General features: G+C 40.3%; 1 protein-coding gene across 1 annotated transcript in view; it reads left to right on the forward strand.

The window, feature by feature from the left end:
• Positions 1–19,253, forward strand: part of LOC133652305 (synaptic vesicle glycoprotein 2C-like) — an 87,704-nt gene that overhangs the window by 50,790 nt on the left and 17,661 nt on the right. The window contains exons 4-6 of the mRNA XM_062050906.1: positions 3,678–3,811; positions 14,016–14,105; positions 15,234–15,344. Of these exons, the coding sequence (XP_061906890.1) occupies positions 3,678–3,811; positions 14,016–14,105; positions 15,234–15,344 (335 nt within the window). The remainder of the gene's footprint in view (positions 1–3,677; positions 3,812–14,015; positions 14,106–15,233; positions 15,345–19,253) is intronic.

A 19,253-nucleotide genomic window follows, 5' to 3' on the forward strand; every position in this document is an offset into this window, starting at 1 on the left:
CCACTGTGTTACATGGCTTTCCTTTTAACAACACTCAGTAAACATTTGGGAACTAAGGAGACACATTTTTTAAGCTTCTCAGGTGGAATTCTTTCCCATTCTTGCTTGATGTACAGCTTAAGTTGTTCAACAATACGGGGGTCTCCGTTGTGGTATTTTAGGCTTCATAATGCGCCACACATTTTCAATGGGAGACAGGTCTGGACTACAGGCAGGCCAGTCTAGTACCGCACTCTTTTACTATGAAGCCACGTTGATGTAACACGTGGCTTGGCATTGTCTTGCTGAAATAAGCAGGGGCGTCCATGGTAACGTTGCTTGGATGGCAACATATGTTGCTCCAAAACCTGTATGTACCTGTCAGCATTAATGGCGCCTTCACAGATGTGTAAGTTACCCATGTCTTGGGCATGGGTAACTAATACAGGGCATGGGCACTAATACACACCCATACCATCACAGATGCTGGCTTTTCAACTTTGCGCCTATAACAATCCGGATAGTTCTTTCCCTCTTTGGTCCGGGCGACACGACGTCCACAGTTTCCAAAAACAATTTGAAATGTGGACTCGTCAGACCACAGAACACTTTTCCACTTTGTATCAGTCCATCTTAGATGAGCTCAGGCCCAGCGAAGCCGACGGCGTTTCTGGGTGTTGTTGATAAACGGTTTTCGCCTTGCATAGGAGAGTTTTAACTTGCACTTACAGATGTAGCGACCAACTGTAGTTACTGACAGTGGGTTTCTGAAGTGTTCCTGAGCCCATGTGGTGATATCCTTTACACACTGATGTCGCTTGTTGATGCAGTACAGCCTGAGGGATCGAACAGCTTACTGCACGTAAGCTCAGCTGCTTACATGCAGTGATTTCTCCAGATTCTCTGAACCCTTTGATGATATTACGGACCGTAGATGGTGAAATCCCTAAATTCCTTGCAATAGCTTGTTGACAAAGGTTTTTTCTTAAACTGTTCAACAATTTGCTCACACATTTGTTGACAAAGTGGTGACCCTCGGCCCATCCTTGTTTGTGAATGACTGAGCATTTCATGGAATGTACTTTTATACCCAATCATGGCACCCACCTGTTCCCAATTTGCCTGTTCACCTGTGGGATGTTCCAAATAAGTGTTTGATGAGCATTCGTCAACTTTATCAGTATTTATTGCCACCTTTCCCAACTTCTTTGTCACGTGTTGCTTGCATCAAATTCTAAAATTAATGATTATTTGCACACAAAAAAATGTTTATCAGTTTGAACATCAAATATGTTGTCTTTGTAGCATATTCAACTGAATATGGGTTGAAAATGATTTGCAAATCATTGTATTCCGTTAATATTTACATCTAACACAATTTCCCAACTCATATGGAAACGGGGTTTGTATTTTGTTTAATGTTTAATGTTTAATTATTTTTACTTTACAGCGTTTCATCAGGGAGAGCCATCTGCCTCAGAGGTTGTCAGCCGTGCTGTAGGGGCGCTTTGTGTCAGCGCCTGGTGGCCGTGGTCTGATGACCTCCTGGTGCAGATGGCTCCTGTGATAGTGTTTACTCAACTGGCTTCTCTGTACTTAAGTTAAAGTTAAAGCACCAATGATTGTAACACACACACTAGGTGTGGCGAAATTATTCCCTGCATTTGACCCATCACCCTTGATCACCCCCTGGGAGATGAGGGGAGCAGTGAGCAGCAGTGGTGGCCGCGCCCGGAAATACATTTTGGTGATTTAACCCCCAATTTCAATCCTTGATGCTGAGTGCCAAGCAGGGAGGTAATGGGTCCCGTTTTTATAGTCTTTGGTATGACTCGGCCGGAGTTTGAACTCACAACCTACCGATCTCAGGGCGGACACTCTAACCACTAGGCCAGTGGTTCTCAAATGGGGGTACGCGTACCCCTGGGGGTACTTGAAGGTATGCCAAGGGGTACGTGAGATTTTTTTTAAATATTCTAAAAATAGCAACAATTCAAAAATCCTTTATAAATATAAACAAATCTTTTTTTCCAAATAGTTCAAGAAAGACCACAACAAATGAGCAATCTTTTGCACTGTTATACAATTTAATAAATCAGAAACTGATGACATAGTGCTGTATTTTACTTCTTTATCTCTTTTTTTCAACCAAAAATGCTTTGTTCTGATTAGGGGGTACTTGAATTAAAAAAAAATTCACAGGGGGTACATCACTGAAAAAAGGTTGAGAACCACTGCACTAGGCCACTGTGTGCGCACGGTTATGGGGGATATGGGTCATTGGGATCTTGTCTTTAAGTCTGTAAAGCACTTTGTGTTGCATTTGTTTTATGTATGAAAAGCGTTTATGAGGTTTGATTGATTGACTGACTGTTTTTAAACTTTAAAATTAGTTAATAATACATCAAATATGATATTATCAAGCATTACAAACATGTCTTTCTGTTAAGATTATATAAATTTATTTCGCGTTATAGGAAGAGGTGGGGGGTGGTAGGGCGATGGGGGGGAGGGGGGGGGGGGATCATTTAGCAATGCAGTCTGCTGAAGATGATGAAAAGCGCCACTCCACATTAATGATGCTGTGATTAAACTTGGAATTGCCACAAAACACATTTTAGGATATTATACTCTCTACTGCCGTCTAGCGGTTAAAGTGGATAGTGCAACCCCCCAGTTCGTCACGTTTCATGTGTCAGGTAAACTGCGATGAATAGGGCCATATATATATATATATATATTTTGTTGTCCTGTCCGTCTTCATCATAATGTTTTGCCTGATTTACTTTACAAAAGAGAAGTGTGAGATACTTCTCTTGTTGCCTTATTTGTATTCGACTTTATTACATTTATTTGTATTATTATTTGGCGCAGCCGTACCGCAGCAGGAGGGGATAGAAAGAGAAAAAAAGGAAAACAGAGGGGGAAATTGCGGGGACAAGAGGAGGATAACACAGAGAGAAAACAACAAAAACAAACACAACAATAACAACAACAACAGAAAAGCATCAGTAAATACGATATGTACAAATATAGTAAAAGTGATAGCAAAGGAGCAGTTAGTAAGTCTAGTATTAATAACACAGAAATGACAATGAACATTATTACACTACAAATGGAGCAATACATATACCAATAGAAATAGCACTATTGATAATTAATAATAACAATAATTACCTCAATTATCAACAATACAATTGTTTCAAATGCAACAATACCTATATGTAATAACTTGAACTACAAAAGAAAGCAGATAAATGTAGAGGTATATTAATATTAATAGGGCCATATTAATCCCCTTTCCTACTGTAAAGGTGCAACTGTAAATAATTGTACTTTATTAAGTGTGAATATTGGTCTCAATGAATGTAGTGGCTTACTGTAATAAAACACCAGACTGCGTCTTTGACAGAAAAGTAAATATTTAGGGTAAAAAGGTAGTTTTTTCCTCTGCATGAGTGCAACAGGAGTCAGTGCATGTCACGTGTTGTAGTGGTTGTATGATACTGAATTACTGATATCTGCTTTTTTAATGTGTCATTGCAACATGAGCTGAAAGAAATGTTCCTAACCATGTGTGCACTTGAAGGACACCATTTTGAAATACAATTCACATGCACTCATATTCACATCTTGAATTATTTCCTTATGCATACTGCCAAAGGCTAATCTAACCTGAATTGCACTTCTGTTTGCAGGATGGAGTTTCAGCATGGGCTCGGCGTACCAGTTCCATAGTTGGAGGGTGTTTGTGGTCGTCTGCGCCCTGCCTTGTGTGTGCGCCGTGGTCGCACTTACCTTCATGCCTGAAAGCCCCCGATTTTACCTTGAGGTACAATTTCTTCCCCAATAATACACACAAATAGTCGAGCTGGAAATAGTTGCTTACTGCACATTTTTCCTGACTGCATCTGCATTATGTTGCATTATTTTCACAGATTCCCTCACTTTGCTGTGTCAGCATTGACATTCACGTGACATGCAATGCTACTACACTATGCTTATTAGTGAAGACTCACAAAATATATGCCTCGACCCACATAAAGCAGTAATGAGCAGTGAAAATACTGTACAGTCACAATTAGGTTCACTTATGTGATACTGCCTTGATAATAATGCTCAGTTGGGATTGACACTGTCAGAAATGCAATAATTCAACAATAGGGTTAAGCAGTTTATGATATAAATCATATATATTTGCCTGCTTGATCCTATCATTAAATCAGGATAACACACGTTGACACATTCTAGCTGTGATAGTGACAAGCGAAAGACTACGTGTCCTCCACGCATTGTAGCAAGTTAGCGGCTAACGCTCCTCCACAGTGTAAAGCTGCTTCTCAGTCAGCAATCCTCGCCTCCACGGCGACATGAATAATAATAAATAAACTATCATACGTTTTTTAGAAGTATCACTGAAGGACGAGGAATAGCTTAACATAGCGGTTAATATGCTAACCGCTAACCGCAAGCTAAACTCATAAAGGTAAGCAGAGGTGCGCGAATAGATACAAATACTGACAGTAATGATAACAAGTATAGTATGAATATATTTATAATGTATTTTTTTAATTATTAAACCATATTTTGCCGTTTTTATTATTGTTTACAAACTTAGGAAATAAGTCCCTAGACAAACGAGGGCTTTAAGGGGATAACAATATTTTAAATATTTAATTGATATTGTCAATTGTCAAATATTAAATAATTTAATGATCGTAAAAAATGTCAGTATCGGAATTGTTCTGACCAATACTGCTCCTGTAACACTAACTACTTGGTATGGGATCGGCACCTGTATTTGTATAATAAAAGTGCTTGTTACATTTTAACAAAAGTGTAGATATAAACATGTAACAAGAGAAAGTAACCAGATTTTACCATTAAATGAACAAGTAAATTAATAATAACAACATTGAAAAAAATAATACAACCACAAATGATCCAATGTGTTATTGCATACGTCTGCAGCCAAATTAGGAACCTTTGAAACCTGTTTTGAAATGCTTTTATCATCATTTACATACCAAATAGTATATTGTGATATACATCGTTACAGCAGGAGGCTGCAATACATATCGCTATTTAGATTATAGGCCATATCGACCGTCCCTACCTAACATGTTTATTATTGTAGTTTTACATCAATCAATCGAACTCGATTTATAAAGCGCTTTTCATACATAAAAGAAATACAACGCAAAGTGCTTTACAGAGTTAAAAACCATAACCCAGTGACCCATATACCCCATTATCACATACGTACGCACGGACACAGAAACCAAACACAAACACACACACAACATTCACACATATGCAACTATATGGACAAATGATTGCATGGCTGAGTACAGAGGAGACATGTGAGTAAACACTATCATAGGAGCCATATGCACCAGGAGGTCATCAGACCATGGCCACCAGGACGCTGACACAAAAGCACCCCCACAAGCACGGCCGATAACCCATGAGGCAGATGGCTCATCTGAGGAACGTTGGAAAATAAAAATAATAAAACTTGTAAAATAGTAAGAACCATGAGTAGAGATAAAGAATAAAATACAAGCAAGACATATGAAGATTCATAGAAAAAATAAAATGAATATACAGTTAATACATTGAACTAAATAAACTCTTGCATAACTAATAGGATAAAAACAAAATTCCAAATGACTTCAATACAATACTTAATATCGGGTAAAAGCCAAATCAAAAAGGTGGGTCTTAAGCCTGCTCTTAAAAACATGAACGCTCTCCGCAGCCCTGAGGTGCTCTGGCAAGCTGTTCCATAGACGGGGGCCATAATAGTGGAAAGATGTCATCCTGTGACTTTGTGTCCTGACTTTTGGAATAATTAGTAGATGAATGCCGGAGGATCTCTGGGCCCGGGAAGGGTCATTGGGTAAAAGCTAATCTGAAAGATAAGAAGGCCCAATACCATACAAACATTTATAAACTATAATAAGAATCTTATAATTGATCCTGAAACACACGGGGAGCCAATGCAGACATTTTAAACTGGTGTAATGTTAGCCCGCCTTTTGGTCTTCGTCAGGACACGTGCCACTGAATCTTGAAATAATTGTAAAGGTGCAATAACCTTTTTAGGAAGACCAGAAAGCAGGGCGTTACAATAATCTATACGACTTGCAGTACATTTGCTTGTACTGCATCATGCTGATGGCTCGTTGAAGGTAAACGTTTGGTCAAGGTTTAATTATTTATATCGCACAATTAAAAAAATCTACTCCCCTAAATTGCTGTACAAATTAAAACATATAATTAAAATCACATTTAGTACAAACAAGGCTATACATACGCAGCTAAATGAACCCAATAAAAACATGGCAAAAACTAAATAAGCAGTACAAATTAAAGTAAGGAATATCCATAAAATTAGTGAAAAGACATAAATAGAAACGTAGAAATGTCCAGCTCAGCTTGTGTTTAACGCCAATGCAAATACGTGTGTTTTTAAAGGAGATGTGAAATTCTCGAGAGATGTACTGAAGCAGCTCTGGGATTCAGAGGGAGTGCGTTCCAGACTTCAGGGCTTGCTTCCGCAAAAGCGGTCTCTCCCCCGGGGCTCATGTACAAAGCTTGCGTATGCACAAACACCTGCCGTACGCCACTTTTCACGGCAAAGATCAGTTGTGGGTACAGGCTGTGGATACATTAGCAACAAACAGAGGTGGTGCTGGGTAACAGTTGACAGAATCCTCAGACTGATCCATGAGGGACATATGAACAATTTCACATTCGGCCACATTTGATTTTAACAGATTGACGCAAGGACACAAAATCCACTTTTTTGTCAATGCATTTAATGCTTCACATTCATAATAATATTTGTGAGGACATACAGTATATTAATTTATCCAGGCGATCGTTTCTGTCAAGCGACGACAAACGAAGCGTTGTGGAAGACGCAGGATGTTGTTGTGATTTTAGGATGCAGACGAGCAGTGTGAGGTAAAAAGGGGTATTTATTAATTAAAGAGGAAAAAAACAAAAGGCGAGAGCAGAAAGGAAGTGCTCCAAACGGCCAGACTATGAAAGACACAAAACAAACTGCTGAAACCCAGCAAAACACTCACAGGAAATGTGGAGCAGACGGCGTCCACAAAGTAGGAGCGTAACATGGAAAAGGATCGTCCGTAGTCACCAGTGAACAGATAACACCATCATCGATGTCGCGACAACGCAGGTAGAAAAAGGATCAACTGAAATAGTCTTGATTGCAAACAGAAAACAGGTGAGGGGAAATGCTCCAGGACAGAAGTGAAGCAGCAACAAGAAAACACCAACAAAACCGGAAGAGCCGCCAAAATAAAAGCATAGGACAAGAATTAACACAAAACACTGACAAACCCCATCATAAAGGCACGGCCTGGTGTAACCAGCCGTGACAATTTCGCCACAATATTCCGTGACTCCAGCAGAAGCAGGTGGCAGCACACTAGAGCATCAAAATCTTTCATGTCCCTTTTTATAGCGCTGGCAGGTTAAAATGAAGAATAAGCTCGCGGGGACCAGCATGCATACTGTATGAACATATTTTGTTTTAAGTTACACAAATTATACTTCTATGAATCACTCACCCTTCTAAAATTTTACGTATATAATACGTAAAATGGTCGATGGTCGTCCGAGTGGAGCGTGCGTCTGTTTTGACGATGTGCAGCCATCTTCTTCTTCACTTTCTTTGTTCCCGATTGTACAAAAGACTGTCTTTGTAACGCTTTTCTTTTTGTGTCATTGGGTTGCTTGAGTGTAGTTCACTTTTACGACGCTGGAGGGGGCATTGAACGCATCATTTTTAAAAAAAATATATATATACTGTATATATATATATACATATATATATATATATATATATATATATAAATATATATATATATATATATTTTTTTATTATTTTAATTTTTTATAAACCTTTATTTATAATGTTCAACATTTACAAACAAGCATATAACATGTACAAAAACAGTCCAATATCAAGATCTGATAGCTCAGTTACAGCTCATTTTATTACCATATTATGTTGCACGATTGCACCAAGAAAAATTCCTAGTTTGTGAACCCGTTCTCAAACAATGGCAATAAAACCTATTCTGATTCTGATTCTGATTCCATACAGCGCCAGGGGGTTGTAAACTCAATAAAGCAACTAAAGTAGAATGCAAAATATATATATGTAGCAATGTGTAAAGCCATAGGCTCACACAAGTTCCGTAAATAGTCCAAATTTGAAGCACAGCATCATAGTTTTCACAGCTTTTTGGTTGTTAGATGTAGATAGCGTTTTAAAGTAAAATTCTAAATCTTTTTTAAAGGCACAAAAACAGGTGGGGTATTGAGCAACTTATATTTATGAATATAACACTAAGCCAATAGTATAATGAGGTTGCAAACGTAAAATTCCTTAATTAATCTGCAAGCTCTGAAAGTTACGGTGAACTTCGTTGTCAATTGTTTAATTGTCAGTGTGCGTCAATACAGAGTGAGTTACTTTATATACACTTTAATTTCACTTGCTATGTGCTTAAAACTGTACTGCAACTCATTTTGCCCGTTTTATTGTAGTCTAATGGCTGTTTGGCATCAAGTTCACCAGCTAACTGCTAGCTGAATATCATACCCTGGTTGGGGCCTGTTTTTGGCATTGGACATGTTTGAACTATATTGTTGTGATGCTATTTACATTTTGTTAGTCATTACATTACTTAGGGCTGAGATGTTCAAATGATGTGCATTTATGTACATGTATATAAGTGATTTATATTTCAACAGCCCTGTAGCAGACTTGTGCCTATATTTCATTGCATTGTGGTCACTTTAGTTGATTTACAATGATTGTATTTGTTTTGTATAGGAAACACACACAACTCATGCATGTCTTCAATAGACAGTCTAAACTACAAATCTGGACTTGGACAGTCTATTATTTCTCCTGCACTCGCCTGAACGCATAATTGCTATCCTGACCCGACACCCTGAAGTGATTGCTAATCCATATTAAACCAGTTATAGTCGTCACTACAATTATTATTATTATTATTATTTATTTTTTTGCCTTTGAGCTGTTTTTCGTAGCCATTTTCAGGCCATGTCCACACAAACACGGAGAGTTTCAAAAACACATATTTGGGGTTAAAACAATCTCCATCCACCCAAGTGTAGTTTCAAAACTCTATGTCTACACACAAACACATACACCTGCTGTCATGCACATTTTGTCCAATCAGAAGCCTGAAAAAAGCAGCAATATCTGACTTGGTGCAGCATTACACCTCCTATTATGTTTATTTTGATCGACTTTATATGTACAATGACATGTACATTATCTTTCAAACCAGCCTGCACGTGCACAGAGCCCTGGGAACATTATTAAAGAGTGAATGCACGCCTGTGCTGCTGAAAGCCAACACTCATAGAATTATAACGTGTTCAGCAACATGGTGTGTACATGTGCAGTGAGGTGTACATTATTTCTAAAATCAGCAAGCACTATCGAGCCAAGAAAACCATTTTGCATGTTTAAGGGAATTATAAAGCATTTAATCATGGATATAGTGATATGGTACATGTGTAATGAAGTGTATATTGTCTTTAACATCAGTACACACTACAAGGAGGACGCTACATTATGTTTTTTTTAGTTGCTTGGTTCCATCTACAAAAATGGAAGCAAGACACGTAAGTTAGCTTCATGATTTGTTGTTAAACAAGGACTAAAAACATAAGATAGTGTTGCACCTTTCTTATGACACAGAGCAAAAAGTCTTGCTTGTCAAAGTTGTCCCATCAGGTGGAGGTTTAACAGCGATCGTATGCAAAATAGCTGACTGTCATTAACGCCGGTGGGAGTGTCGCAAAGCCCATTTTGATGTGTCTATTTTAATAATGTTGACTGAAAATAGCAGCGTGTTTACGTTCAAACATACATTAAGTGTTCTTATAGTGTGTTTAAAGCCAGCAAGGCAGTGTTGTTCAGCTTGGAAATGACAACGCTCAACCGTGACGTCATCACAAGTCTCCGTTTGTGCCGTGTACACGCATACGCTAAGTGGAGAGTTTTGGAACGCTACACTTTGGCCAGCTTATGTAAAAGTCTGCGTTTCAAAGACGAAAGTATGCGTTTATTAGGTATCTGTGTTTGTGTGGACATGGCCTCAGTCACATGGATACTTTCAATATGATTTGCGTATTTATAAGGGGACGTGGTCTGGGCGTGCCAAGCCGTCATATACAATTAGATTGTGATGTAACAAAGAAATGTGCTTGGATTTGTGCGTGCAAACACTTTTATACACATGCATTTTTACTGGCATACACCGTTTTCTGGATTTCATCGTACATTCATTTTTTAGCAGGAAAGCCACCGAAATCATAAGGCCCCTGGTCTTCAGCTTCGAACTTGGACACTCTTAAAAAAAAAAACATTGATCAAGTTACTTCGGAGCTCAAGTAATCAAGTAAATAAGATAAACATGTTGGAGCCAACCCATGGAGAGATTTCAAAACACATAATCAAATCTTAAACTGAATTCTAAAAACAACATGCAGCCAATGGAGAGAAACGAGTGATGTGGTCACGTTTTGTCATTCCTGTGAACAGCCGTGCTGCTGCGTTTTGAAGTAAACAGCGATTAAAGGACTGAATAATGTCAAAGTACAATTAGTCACAGTAGTCCAATGCATGCACGGCTGTTTCTAACTCATTTGAGGGCAGGTATGGTTTGATCTTCCAAAGGAGTCTGAACTGGAAGAAAAAAGTATTTTTAACCACTGAGCTTGTTTGCTTCTTGTGTTTAAAAGAAGTATCGAAAAAAACACCAAAAGCCTGATCTACTAAAGGTTTGCATGTACTAAAACACGTACAAACTTGATAGCAAACGCAAAGCTGATCCACTAATCTTCTGCGCAGAGGATTGTGTCTCTTAAGTGACGAGAAGGGAGTGCAATCCAGTTATCATGTCTTCATGAATATGCAGACTGTATCATCAGAACGCCCACAATACTGGGAAGAAAAAAGCAAATATAATAATATTTGGTAGCACCCTCAGTGTGATCTGTCAAGACTGAAATTGTTCTGGAGCCGCTGTTTTGCGCCTTTATTTAGTAAAAGTATTATTTAGTACGCTTCTCAACACATATGAGTTGTCTAAAATAGAAATGTTAGACATATTGTCTATTCAGCAATATAATTTTATAGCTGCTGGATGACTTAAAGGGGCTTTATCATGCAAAACCAACTTTTCTTACCTATTGGTTCCTGCTGTTGTGTATTTGGGATCTGAATAAGTCACGAACATTTGAAGTCAAACCGTGGGGGCATTGCAGAAATATTTATAAAACAATCTTGACATACTTCCAGGAAACAAGCTCTTTGGAATTTTCCCATTTGGTGGCGGTTTTCCCAAGTGTGAAATCAGACATATATATTATAAATTTACCCAGATTGCTTTGCGCAAGTTCGCCATTATAGTCCGCGCTGTTTTCGGTCAGAAAGTGGCTTGAAAATGGTCTGTAAAACATTATCTATGCAAATTTTTTACCAAAGAACCACCTTTACGTGTTATTATCGTATTATTACTCAAGGAAGTGTTTTAGATGCAGAAAACAAATCATAATATGACGACCCCTTTAAGGGGAGGATTAAAACAAATTCTGTTAATGCGTTTTGGTGTGTGCCAGTGTTAATGACGTTCATTTTTTCAAACAATTTGTCATTTAGATTGAGAAAGTTTATGGACATCCAGTCTTTTAACTCTTGTCTGTGTTTAAGTTCTGTTTCACGTGAGTCCATATTGAAATTTAAAGATAAACACATTTGCACCTCAATTGCAAAGAAATAAAAAGGGGCTTTAAGTTTTTTTTTATTCATTTATCCCAGCTGCAGCATGTAGAGGGAGAACAATACTCGGCCCAAAATAGAGCCTTGAGGGACCCCACATGTTGGAGAAGCTTTTTTTGAAGAAAAATGTCCAATGTTGACAGTGAAAAACATGTCTGTCAAATAAGATTGGAAACCACCTTAGGACAGTGTCTTTAAGTCCCGCACTAACTTAAAGGAGCCATATGTAATAATGTGGTCAGGAATGGTACTGCAATCACGGTCAAAATTCTGTAGTCCCCTCCCTCTCTTCCTGACTGATGTTGCCAGATACGCAGCCGAATCCAGCTCGATCGACTGGGCTACTCCAAGGAACTTCAAACTTCCATTGCTTACTAGGGGCTGAGGTGCTGGGACCATAATAGCTGAATAGACAAACATTTTGTCAATAACAAATCTCTAACCAACACATTTTACACAGAAATCAGGCTGTTTTCAGGAAGAAGTACGTGATGCCTGCGTACAATATCACAACAAATGGCAATCATATGGTTATTGTCAGTACTATCAGAAAACAAGGACTAAAACCAACTACAACAATTACTAGTAATGGTTATACTGGTGAAAATAAGTAGAGCATGCTTAGCAGCCTAATGTACGCCCAAAACTAAACAGGAGACATTTTACCAATGCGTATAGGCTACAAGAATGAAGAATTATTTTATCATGTAATTTGGCTGTCTCCATATGTTTCACTTTGCCATGATGACAGCCGTGCTAATGTTGGAACCCATTTCCTCAGCATATCAGCATATTGAGAACGATATAGGCACTGATACTACCCATATCCTCATAGGTTTTATTTGTCGAAATATATTTTGCCCTGTTAGTTCCAATACACATCAACATACAGGCTAACAGGCATGTATTTCCCCCGTTAACCTATATGTCGATGTGTCATTGACCGGGCTAGCATGTTAAGCATTACACTAGGAGCTAAGCACCATCACACAGCATTCGTTGCACGAACATACTAGCTTTGTTAGACACGATCATAGACTGTATTGGTCAATATAGTTTACATACCAAATGTCCATTTCCATTTATTACAATTAATAGGAAAACGTAAATGCCTGACTTACCTATCAAGGCAAAAATTAGCAAGTTTGGCGTCAGATGAAAAAATAATCTCCGCCTTCAATCGTTTCCATCTTTCAACGGCATCCCCGATACAAATCCTTGTTTTGTTCCTGGCTTTGTCATGAATAAGTCGAGAATCGTAGCGAGGCCTTTTAGATTTACTAAGGTCTGACATGTTTAGTAACTTTACCAGTGGCAGTAGCTAGACGAAGATGGCGGTGCGTAACTGGCAACCTGGATATGACACACTCACTGACTTTTTAATTGGTCAAACGGTACAGGGCGGGGCATCGAAATGAAAACAATAACAATACTTTGGGGCTGTAAATCTAATTTTGAAACAAGCATATCGCGGCTGAACTACTGTTATCAGTTATAGAGTTATTCAAAAAGAACATGATTCATTCATGTATTTTTACATATCAGGGCCATCTAATGACTTAAGATTAATCCTTACATATGGCTCCTTTAAGACGTGATGTTAAAATGCTGTGGTCAACAGTGTCGAATGCCGCTGTCAAATCAACAAGCACCAGCACAGCTGAACTATTAAAAGCGTCAGCTATTTAAAGTGATGACATTTTAAACCTGATTGAAATTTTCCACAGATGTCACTTGAAATTCAGTAGGAAGAGGATTCATATGGCCCCATTTGTTGCGGGTTACCTGGCGCATGAAACGTCACAAATTGGGGGTTGCACTATCCACTTTAGCCGCCAGATGGCAGTAGAGTGTTGAGTTTTACGGCACTTTCCATCATTTTCAGCAGACTGCATTGCAAAATTATTACCCCCCTTTCCTCTCAGGAGAGATCCACCCAGGAACGGGGCTGTATGAATCCCTTCCCTACTGTAGGGCGCGATTGGACTCGAGTATAGACCACATTCTGTCGTATTTGGATAAAAACGGTTGCTTAGAGATTGGCCGGCAGTTTGACAGATCCAAGACAAGATTTTTTGCATGTGTACCTACTTAAATGTAATTGCACAAGGCAAACTGTTGCTGTCGCCTAGTGACAAACATGTTTTTCTCTCTCTCTGTCTTTGCCCGCTGTCAGGTGGGGAAGCACGACGAAGCCTGGATGATCCTCAAGCAAATCCACGACACCAACATGAGAGCACGCGGGCAGCCCGAGAAAGTCTTCAGCGTGAGTTTGTGTTTGATTTTTCCTCGGAGCTGCTCTGCCTTTGCCTTCTTGGAAGGAAGCAAAGAGGCTTATTTTTTTTTTTTGCCACCACTAGGACACGTTTTAACACACGCTGGCTCCCTTAGCTGTTCTGTGTCATTCAGGATTATTTGCAGCTTGAACTGCATGTTAAGTAGTCATTGATGATTGAGTTGTGTGTGTGTATATATATATATATATATATATATATATATATATATATATATATATATATATATATATATATATATATATATATATATATATACAGTACAGGCCAAAAGTTTGGACACATCTTCTCATTCAATGCATTTTCATGACTATTTACATTGTAGATTGTCACTGAAGGCATCAAAACTATGAATGAACACATGTGGAGTTATGTACTTGACAAAAAAGGTGAAATAACTGAAATCATGTTTTATACTCTAGTTTCTTCAAAATAGCCACACTTTGCTCTGATTACTGCTTTGCACACTGTTGGCATTCTCTCGATGAGCTTCAAGCTTTTTAATTTTCCTGAGGGAACCCTCCTGAAGGAATCAATAAAGTACTATCCATCTAAGATGTAGTCACCTGAAATGTTTTTCACTTCACAGGTGTGCTTGAAGCACACCTGTGAATGTGTCCCGTGAAAAACTGTCCGACCGGAACTCTGTAATAACTAAAGTTCCGTGTGTGAAACATGTAAGTAAACCCACTACACCGGTATGTTTTAGCGCTTCAATAGCGAGATATAAGTTAGAACTTTACGCTACTTTATATTACAAATGGGCGCAGCAGAGGATGAATGTCCCATAACAAGAAGTCAGCACGGACTACAATGGCGGACACGCGCAAAATGTGTCAAGTACCAAAATATGATTCTGAAGTACCTACAAAATTAGCTACAAAGCTAACATGTTAGCATGCTAACAGATCACGAATCATGCGTCTCACCTAGAAAATTGATTGCTGAGGACATACTTTGACAAGTTGGTACACTTTGACAGCCATTTAAGACCTGAAAATGGCGAGAGGGTCTTTTTGTGTCGAAAAAGATGGATGTATGCAACAATTCATAATGCTTTTCAACACACTTTTGCTTATTGTCATTGTTTACTTTCACAGGTGAACAGGATAAAGATCCCAAAGCAGCTTGATGAATTGGTTGAAATGGAGTCACAGTCTGGAAATCCAGTTTCCAAAGCTATCTTCCGGATGAAGGCTGAAATCCACGGGGTGTGTTTTTCTCTCACCTGTTTATTTTCAACAATTTAGTCAGGATAAAAAAATGCATATTTTGAATAAAACCCTTTGCTGTCCGTCACAGTCCAAATAGCTCTGCACTGTAGTTGGCACCCCATATCATTGCAACTATTAAAATAACACTGGAATTGAGCCGTAAACATTTTCGTTTTTAGGTTATTCTAAAATACATTTTGTGACTAGTGACGTCATCCAGCCCCCCCACCTTGTCACAATCTTTCCAGAACTTGTCCCAAACGTTTGTACTACATTTGTGCTGCAAATGTTTTCAACGCAATAATATTCACAACAGGCCCCCAACTATGTCAACATTTCCCCAAACGTATCCCCTTTATTTGTGCTATGTTTGTGCTGCAATTCTTTTTACTAATTATTTTAGTTTTTAGGTTAAATAATGATTTATTATTCATAACCACCAAGTAAAAATCCCCCCAAACATTCCCATTTATTTTTTGTGCTGCACATTTTTTTTCTAACTATTACATTTTTTACTTTAACATTTTATGTTTCATACCCAGCCCCCCCCCCACCTTGTCAAAATCTCCCCAAACTTCTTCCAAACATTTGTGCTGGTTTGTGCTGCAGCATTTTTTTTGTCTAACTATTATAGTTTCCAGCACCCCCGCTGTAATGTGTTATAACAAACCCCCAAACCTTGTCAAAATCTCCCCGAACTCATCCCATGTGTGTGCTACAATTTTTGTCCAAAAATTATAGATTTTATGTTAACGTTTTATTATTCATAACCAGACCCCCCGCCCCACCCACACACACACACATTGTCAAAAAATTGTCTAACTTATTGCAGTTTTTATGTCATTAACATATAGTTTTTATGTTATTAAGTTTTATAGTTTTTATGTTGTCAACGTTTTATAGTTTTTATTGTTATGTCGTACTGGGGAAGGAGACGGCACGACAACAGGATATCAAGCTCAATAGGTTTTATTGTGTGCTTGATGAGTGAATGGAGTGTGTATGCTACTATATGTGTTTGCATGAGAAAACTATGTGAGTGAATTTCACCATATAAATACCGTAAGGGGTGTTGAGGTGCGTGTGGAATGAAAAGCATCCAAGTCCAAAGGGAATGATCCAAAAGGGTGTCCAAGGTCCAAGCGGGGTCGTTGCAGGAGGGCGAAATCCAGAAGTCCAAAACAGGGTCAAGGGTCGGGGAGAGCAAGCAGAGTCCAGGAGGGAAATATGGCAGCAGAGGGATACAGCGAGGCTGGGACACGTGTACTGTGGGGAGGAACGAAAGACAACACTGGGATCAGGAAATGAGGCACAAGGAAAAAGAGCGAGAGCTGGAGGGAAGTCAGATACGTGAGGCTTACTGCGAGCAGAGCGACGTTCCGACGACGAGGAGTCAGTGTCGGGGCTCTTTATACTGTCGTCCCTCATCAAAGCCAGGTGCGTTGTTAGTAGAGTGTCTCCAGCTGCGGCGGAGTGTGGGCGCGGTCTGCGTGATGAGCGCGGGGGCGTGTCTGGTGCTCACAGCGGAGCCTCTGAGCGCTCCAGTAGCAGAGGGAAGCAAGGAGCGCGCGTGTGCCGTAACAGTGCCCCCCCACTTATGTGAGGCCCCCGACGAGCGCCGAAGGGCTCCAGGGTTGGCCTGATAGAATTCCTTAAGAAGGCCGGGGTCAGCAAGGTAGGAAGCAGGGACCCAAGACCTATCCCCAGGTCCATAACCCTCCCAATCTACCAAATAAACTAACCCCCTCCCCTGCCTACGGACCCCGAGGATTTCCTTAACTGTCCAAACAGGATCACCATTGTCCAAAATTCTAGGAGGGGGAGGGATGGGGTCAGGGGAGGAGAGTGGAGAACTAGAAACAGGCTTTATCTGGGAAACATGGACTACTGGGTGACGTTTAACTGAAGGTGGCAAAGATAATCTGACTGCAACAGGGTTGATGATAGCCTCAATAGTGAAGGGTCCTACAAAGCGGGGTGCGAGTTTACGTGATGGTACCTGTAGATGAAGGTCCTTGGTACGTAGTAGTACTTGTTGGCCTGGAGAGTAAACGGGGGCCGGAATGCGTCTCCGGTTGGCACTGTTGCACATTCTTTCGGAAGATCTAAGCAGAGAAGCACGGGCTGCTTTCCAGACCTGGTGACACTTCTTGATATGTTTGCGAGAGGAAGACACAGACGCTTCAATCTCCTGTTGGGGGAAACATAGGGGGCTGGTAACCAAGGGAACACTCAAATGGCGATAACCCAGTAGCTGAACTCTTCATGGAGTTATATGCAAATTCGACCCATGGCAGGAACTTGCTCCATGAGGATGGTTGGCGAGTGGAAATGCAGCGCAACATGGTCTCCCCACTCTGGTTAGCCCTCTCTGCCTGACCATTACTCTGCGGATGATAACCAGAAGTGAGGCTGACCGTGGCCCCAATTCCCTTGCAGAAGGCCTGCCACACCCTGGATGTGAACTGGGGGCCACGGTCCGAGACAATATCCACCAGGATGCCATGTTGTTTAACAATGTGGGTGGTAAGAAGGTCAGCAGTTTCAGATGAAGATGGAAGTTTGGGAAGGGGAACAAAATGTGCAGCTTTGGAAAATCGGTCAATAAAGGTGAGTATGGCGGTATTACCTTGGGACAGAGGAAAACCAGTGATGAAATCCATAGAAATGTGAGACCATGGGCGACTGGGGACAGGGAGAGGACACAGCAGTCCTGCCGGCGGTCTGTGGGATGGTTTATTTCTAGCACAAGTACTGCATGCGGCGATAAACTCACGGGTATCCTTAGCCATGGATGGCCACCAGAACCGCCGGCGGATGAAGGAAAGAGTGCGTTGGAATCCCGGATGACAGGAAAAGACACTGGAATGCCCCCACTCCAAAACTTGAGGATGTAGTTCGCGATGGACGAATAGTCTGTTGGGAGGTCCGCCTCCTGGTCCTGGTCTCTCGCTCAATGAGTCTTGGACAAGACCCTCCACTTTCCAAGTGACCATGCCGATAATCCTGGAGGGAGGAAGAATGGATTCTTCTGGAGTACTATCAGTGGTTTCTTCCGAGAACTGGCGAGAGAGTGCATCAGCTTTGGTGTTACAGGATCCTGGTCTGAAAGAGAGAACATAATTGAAGTGACCAAAAAATTGAGACCAACGGGCCTGCCGATCATTTAGTCTTTTGGCTGATCGGACATGAAGAAGGTTTCGGTGATCAGTGAGAACTTGAAATTGATGTTTAGCCCCTTCCAACCAATGTCTCCACTCCTTTAATGCCTTGTAGACAGCAAGTAACTCCCGGTTACCGGCATCATAATTACGCTCAGCAGAGGATAAACGTCTAGAAAAAAATGCACAAGGATGGATCTTGCTGTCCAGTTTGGAGCGTTGCGAAAGAACTGCCCCAACTCCGGAATCAGATGCATCAACCTCAACAATGAAGGGGCAGTCTTGATCCGGATACACAAGGATGGGTGCAGAGACGAAGCTCCTCTTCAGGCACCAGAATGCCATACCTGCTTCACGGTTCCACTGAAAAGGTCTGTTGGTTGATGTAAGTGCATGAAGGGGTGCGGCCAACTTACTGAAATCCTTGATAAATCTTCTGTAAAATCCAGCAAATCCCAGAAAACGACGTAATTCGGTACGAGAAGAGGGTTGAGGCCATTCCACCACCGCAGTCACTTTCTTTGGATCAGCCTTGATGTGTCCCTTTTCAATGACAAAGCCGAGAAAATCAACTGACGAGGAATTAAACTCACATTTTTCAGCCTTGACAAATAGGCGGTTCTCCAGTAATCGTTGAAGTACGAGACTGACGTGGTGCTGGTGTTCCTGAGGATCTTTGGAAAAAATGAGTATGTCATCCAGGTAGACTACAACAAATCGATCAATCATATCCCTAAGAATGTCA

The sequence above is a fragment of the Entelurus aequoreus genome, linkage group LG06 (genome assembly GCF_033978785.1).
Source record: "Entelurus aequoreus isolate RoL-2023_Sb linkage group LG06, RoL_Eaeq_v1.1, whole genome shotgun sequence".
In the NCBI taxonomy this organism is placed as follows: Eukaryota; Metazoa; Chordata; class Actinopteri; order Syngnathiformes; family Syngnathidae; genus Entelurus; species Entelurus aequoreus.